Below are 6946 nucleotides of genomic sequence, written 5' to 3' on the forward strand. Positions count from 1 at the left end.
ATGGATATTCTCATTGCAGTTGCTGCAAAAATAGCTGAGTACACTATAGCACCTATTGGAAGGCAAGTTGGTTATCTAATTTTCTACAAAGCCAAATTTAAAGAGCTAAGAGACCGTGTCAGTGATCTTGAGTACAAAAGAGACGAAATCAAGCAACGTGTTGAAGAAGAAAGAAGGAATGGGAAAACAACTTTTGATGTTGTGCAGAATTGGTTGAAGAATGTGGATGATGCCATTGGAGAGGCAACTCAACTTCAAAATGATCCTCGTCGTGCAGAGGCTGGATGTTCTAGATGGTCATTTCCTAATGTGGTGACACACCATCAACTCAGTAGAAAAGCTACAAAAGTTGCCCAAAAAGTTGTTCAAGTACGGGGAGGAGGGGACTTTTCCCAGGTAGCTTACCGTCCTAAACTTGATGCAGTGTCAGCATTTACTACAAGGAGTAGTCAAAACTTGGAGCCAAGAAAACCAATTATGGAGAATATAATGCATGCTCTAAGAGACCCCAAAGTAAGCATGGTTGGAGTCTACGGGCTTGGTGGTGTTGGTAAGACCACTCTCGTTGAAGAAGTTTATCATATAGCTAAGGAAAACCAATTGTTTGATGAGGTGGTAATGGCCACCATATCCAAAACACCAGACATCAAAACCGTTCAAGAGGAGATTGCTGATCAGTTGGGTCTTCGTTTTGAAGAGGTAACTGTTGCTGGTAGAGCACCTCGCCTATACCAGAGAATCAAAAAGGAGAAAACCATCCTTCTCATACTGGATGATATTTGGGAAGCCCTTGACTTGAAGAAAGTAGGCATTCCCTCTGATGGTGAACATAATGGCTGCAAATTATTGATGACTTCTAGAACCTTAGATTTGCTTCGACAGATGGGAGTCAAAGAACATTTTAGACTAGAAGTTTTAAATGAAGAAGAATCGTGGAGCTTGTTCCAATCTAAGGCTAATAATTTAGACAAAGAACTTGACAAGCATCAAATTGCATTCCAGTTGGCAAAAAGGTGTGCAGGATTGCCTATTCTCATAGTTACTATGGCGCGCTCATTGATAGATCAAAACATTCATGCGTGGAAAGATGCTTTGAGCCAATTAGAAAAAGTTGACAATGAAGAGTTGCAGGAGATAACTTATTCAGCTTTGGAGTTAAGTTACAAAAGGCTAAAAGACAATGAAATGAAAGCTTTTTTCTTGCTCTGTGCAACAATTGGTAAAGATCCTTCTGTCAATTACCTATTCAAATATGGAATAGGTCTAGGTATATTCAACAGCACAAATATAATGGAAGGTGCCAGAAATAGACTTCACAACATGATAAGTGCATTAAAGGCATCTTGTTTGTTGTTAGTAGATAACACAAGCACAACAAGGGTCAAAATGCATGATGTTGTTCGTGAAGTAGCTATCTCCATCGCTTATAAGGATTATCACATATTAGCCAAGTACGGAGACGGAGATAATTTGAGGGAATTTCCCAAAATGGATATTCTTAGCAACTGCTCCCAGATCATTCTGCGCTATGGTGCTTTTCGCCAGCTTCCTGAAAAGTTAGATGCTCATAATCTAAAAATTTTCTACTTGAGTAATTTTGATCTATCTTTGGAAATCCCTAATTTCTTTTTTGCGGAAACAAAATTTCTTGAAGTTTTAGATTTAACAGGCTTGAACTTGACTTCACTGCCCACTTCTTTTCTTTCCCTAACTAATCTTAAAACTTTGTGTTTGGATCAATGTGTTCTGGAAAATATTGATGCAGTAGGAGCTTTAAAAAATTTAAAAATACTGAGTCTCTGGGGGTCATCGATGATAAAACTTTCAAGTGAAATAGGGAAATTGAGTCATTTAAGAATGCTGGATTTGAGTGATTCAGGGATTGAAATCATCCCAGCAGGCGTCATATCAAGCTTGATCAAATTGGAGGAGTTATACATGGGCAATACTTCCATTAAGTGGAAGATTGAGAATTCAGACAATCAAGATGAAAATGCCAGCCTTGATGAACTTCGTCAGTTGTCAAACCTAACAAGTCTAGAGCTACAGATACAAGAGGCATGGATGTTGCCAAGAGACTTGATGTTTCATAAATTAGAAAGGTTCAAAATTGTTATTGGAGACGTCTGGGAATGGGCTGATATTGACGACGTCACATTGAAAACATTGAAGCTCAAGCTTGGCACCAATATTCACTTGGAGCATGGGATCAAAGGATTGATGAGAAGAGCAGAGAATTTGTATTTGGATGAAGTTGAAGGCATTTCGAATGTACTCTACCAATTGAATGGGGATGGATTTCCTCAACTGAAGCACCTCCACATCCAAAATAATGCCTTAATTCAGCACATCATTGATTTTATAGAGAGGTCTCATATTCCAACCCCATTTCCAAACCTGGAAAAACTGGTGATTCAGAATCTCGGTAAGATGGAGAAAATTTGTCATGGGCCACTTGCAGTTGGTTTCTTCGCCAAGCTCCTAGCCATCAAAGTTGAAAAATGTAACAAAGTAAAATATCTTCTCTTTGTTTCCATGGTTAAAGGGATGCCTCAGCTTGCAGAGTTGGAAATTTCTAAATGCAATCTTATGGAAAAGGTAGTGTTTGAAGATGATGATGCAAGTGCAATGAATGACGAAACTGGCGAAACCATTCAGTTTCCATTGCTCCATTCTCTGACTCTACAACATTTGGATGCGCTTGAATGCTTCTATTCTCATCCGCCAACATCTTCTCCAATATCCCTTTTCAATAATCAAGTAAGTGTTTTAGCTTCTATCCTTGTTTTGATGCATATAGGTGGGTTCTTTAGTTTATTTATTTATTTCATTTTATGGAGTATCGGTTGATCTGAATAATTCTGACTCGACATAAATAATATATGTAATAAAAATTAGTATCGGTAGTTTGTCACGGACTTGGACAAATTGCAAGTGAGTCTGATGAGCGGATAATTTATACGCTTTTTGGCATTGTTTTTAGGTAGTTTTTAGTAAGATCAAGCTACTTTTAGGGATGTTTTCATTAGTTTTTATGTTAAATTCACATTTCTGGACTTTACTATGAGTTTGTGTGTTTTTCTGTGATTTCAGGTATATTCTGACTGAAATTGAAGGACTTGAGCAAAACTCTGAAAAAGGCTGACAAAAGGACTGCTGATGCTGTTGGAATCTGACCTCCCTGCACTCGAAATGGATTTTCTGGAGCTACAGAACTCCAATTGGCGCGCTCTCAATGGCGTTGGAAAGTAGACATCCAGGGCTTTCCAGCAATATATAATAATCCATACTTTATTCGGAAATTGACGACGTAACTTGGCGTTGAACGCCAAGTTCATGCTGCTGTCTGGAGTTAAACGCCAGAAAAACGTCATGATCCGGAGTTGAACGCCCAAAACACATCATAACTCGGAGTTCAACTCCAAGAGAAGTCTCAGCTCGTGGATTGAATAAGCTCAGCCCAAACATACACCAAGTGGGCCCCGGAAGTGGATTTATGCATCAATTACTTACTCATGTAAACCCTAGGAGCTAGTTTATTATAAATAGAATATTTAACTGATGTATTTGACATCTTTTTGATCACTTTTAGATCTAAAGAGCATCTTTGAACGCATAGTTCTTAGACCATGGGGGCTGGCCATTCGGCCATGCCTGAACCTTTCACTTATGTATTTTCAACGGTGGAGTTTCTGCACACCATAGATTAAGGGTGTGGAGCTCTGCTGTACCTCAAGTATTAATGTAATTCTGTTTTCTTTCATTCAATTCTCTCTTATTCTTATTCCAAGATATTCATTCGTACCCAAGAACATGATGAATGTGATGATTATATGACCCTCATTATCATTCTCACTTATGAACGCGCGTGATTGACAACCACTTCCGTTCTACATGCAACAGAGCTTGAATGTGTATCTCTTAGATTCCCCAACAGAATCTTCGTGGTATAAGCTAGATAGATGGCGGCATTCATGAGGATCCGGAAAGTCTCACCTTGTCTGTGGTATTCCGAGTAGGATCCTGGGAGTCCGGAAAGTCTAACCTTGTCTGTGGTATTCCGAGTAGGATTCCGGTAATGAATGACTGTGACGTGCTTCAGACTTGCAAGTGCTGGGCGTGATGACAAACGCAAAAGAATCAAGGGATTCTATTCCAGTAGGCGCGGAAACCAACCAGTGATTAGCCGTGCTGTGACAGAGCGCGTGAGCGTAGTTTTCACTGCGAGGATGGGATGTAGCCTTCGGCCAGGTGATGCCTCCAGACGATTAGCCATGCGAGTGACAGCCGCAGAGGACCATTTTCCCGAGAGGATTAAAAGTAGCCATCGTCGAACGGTGAACCCCTATACACAGCTTGCCATGGAAAGGAGTAAGAAGGATTGAGTTGAAGCAGTAGGAGAGCAGGCGTTCTTGAGCCATACAGTATCTCCATTCGCTTATCTGAAATTCCCACCAATGAATCTGCATAAGTATTCTATCCCTTTTATTATTTCTATTTTATTATTTCTATTTTCGAAACCATAAACAAATTTAATCTGCCTGACTGAGATTTACAAGGTGACCATAGCTTGCTTCATACCAACAATCTCTGTGGGATCGACCCTTACTCACGTAAGGTTTATTACTTGGACGACCCAGTACACTTGCTGGTTAGTTGAACGGAGTTGTGTTCACTCGTGCCAATCTTAAATTCCATAATTTTACAAGGAGTGCAACTTAAAGAATAAAGGATCACAATTTCGTCCACCAAGTTTTTGGCGCCGTTGCCGGGGATTGTTCGAGTATGGACAACTGACGGTTCATCTTGTTGCTCAGATTAGGTAATTTTTTTTTCAAAAATCTTTTTCAAAATTTTTCTTTTATTTTTCATTTTTCTAAACTTTATTTTCGAAAAATTAAAAAAATTCAAAAAAAAATTCATAAAATCATAAAAATAAAAAATTATTTTGTGTTTCTTGTTTGAGTCTTGAGTCAATTTTTAAGTTTGGTGTCAATTGCATGCTTTAAAAATATTTTTTCTTGCATTTTTCGAAAAATTCATGCATTCATGGTGTTCTTCATGATCTTCAAGTTGTTCTTGACAAGTCTTCTTGTTTGATCTTGATGTTTTCTTGATTTGTGTTGTTTGTTGTTTTTCATATGCATTTTTTGTTTGTTAGAGTCCATGCATTAAAGAGTTCTAAGTTTGGTGTCTTGCATGTTTTCTTTGCATCAAAAATTTTTTCAAAATTATGTTCTTGATGTTCATCATGATCTTCAAAGTGTTCTTGGTGTTCATCTTGACATTCATAGCATTCTTGCATGCATTCATTGTTTTGATCTAAAAATTTCATGCATTGAGTATTTTTGTTGTTTTTCTCTCTCATAATTAAAAATTCAAAAATAAAAAAAAAATATCTTTTCCTTATTTCCCTCCAAAATTTCGAAATTTTGGGATTGACTTGGTTAAAAATTTTCAAAATTAGTTGTTTCTTACAAGTCAAGTCAAAATTTCAATTTTAAAAATCTTATCTTTTCAAAATCTTTTTCAAAAATCATATCTTTTTCATTTTTTATTCTCGAAAATTTTAAAAATTATTTTTTTTTTCAAAAATCTTTTTCTTAGCTTTTATATCATATTTTTGAAAATTCACTAATAATTAATGTGATTGGTTCAAAAATTTGAAGTTTGTTACTTTCTTGTTAAGAAAGGTTCAATCTTTAAGTTCTAGAATCTTATCTTGTAGTTTCTTGTTAGTGAAGTAAACAATTTCAAAATTTTTTCATTAAATTTTTTTTTCTTTTATCTTATCCTTTTCAAAATTTTATCTTTTTCAAAATTTGATTTCAAAATATCTTATCTAACTTCTTATCTTCTTATCTTTTTCAAATTTGATTTTCAAATCTTTTTCAATCAACTAACTAACTTTTTGTTTGTTTCTTATCTTTTTCAAAACCACCTTGTTGAGTTAAGAAATTGACTAAATTAATTAATGATGACAAACATTATTTTTGAGCAAAATAAATAATTAGTGTTGATTAATTATATCTACTTATTAACTAATTATTTATTGTTGCAGGCCAAATGTTAATAGCCCAGATGGAATAAAAGGCATTCAGCAAAGAATATTGGGCTGAAAGCAAAATAAAGAGCCCAAGCAAAAGCAAAGGAAGAAACCAAAGAAATTAAATCGGGCCATGCATGCTAATACTCGATCCAAGCCCGATCTGATTTCAGAATTGAAATTCCCTCTCTCTTGCTTAACTAAAAGCAACGTTCTCCTTCCTTCTAATCAAGTCACATCAAGATTTCAGAAAAAGCAAGAAAGAGAAAGAGAAGAAAAGCTTCTTCCATAAGCCATTAACCAAAGAAGTAAGAGAGAGAGAGTTGTAGCTCGAAGCACAGAAGCTAAATCGAGCTTAAGAAAGGTAAACCATATCATCTTGCATGCATAAGATATTCATCCTTTCTTCCCTACTCTCTGCTCTATCCGAAAATGGCTTTGAAGGGAAAGTTGTTCTCTGCCCTATTCTGCTGTGTATCTACGATCTTAATCAAAACTTGGGGACCAAGTTGGTGTTCAAGGGTTCAGATTTGGTTGACCATTGGAAAACAAGTTCAGTTACTCCTTTGTGGCTTTCGGTCAAGTTGGAAAAGTCAGAAGGAAAGGTTCTACTTTGGTGATTAAGGCGAAAAAGTGAATCCATGGTTAGTGAAGCTCCAGGCTCAAGGTGTTGACCTTGGAAGAAGGACCCAGCAACATGCAAGGAGTTAAAAAGAAGTTTTTCTGTTCATTCAGGGGTAAGGAGAGAAAACCAGGAACCTGAGGTGTTTGTTCTGAGAGAGCACTTTGAAGAAGTTCAACTAACTGGACAGTGTAACCTAATCAAAGGTGCATTCCGCCAGTATGAAGAATTGAATCAGAGGCTTGCTAATCTGGTTTTTCGCATAGCACAGAGGCTGT

General features: G+C 36.8%; 1 protein-coding gene across 1 annotated transcript; it reads left to right on the forward strand.

Annotated features, from left to right (window-relative positions):
- Positions 1 to 6073, forward strand: LOC130963118 (disease resistance protein At4g27190-like). Its single transcript, XM_057889267.1, has 2 exons — positions 1 to 2760; positions 6062 to 6073. The coding sequence occupies exons 1-2, from the start codon at positions 1 to 3 to the stop codon at positions 6071 to 6073; spliced, it is 2772 nt and encodes a 923-aa protein (XP_057745250.1).
- The last annotated feature ends 873 nt before the right edge of the window (positions 6074 to 6946 follow it).

This window comes from Arachis stenosperma, chromosome 2 (genome assembly GCF_014773155.1).
Source record: "Arachis stenosperma cultivar V10309 chromosome 2, arast.V10309.gnm1.PFL2, whole genome shotgun sequence".
NCBI lineage: Eukaryota > Viridiplantae > Streptophyta > Magnoliopsida > Fabales > Fabaceae > Arachis > Arachis stenosperma.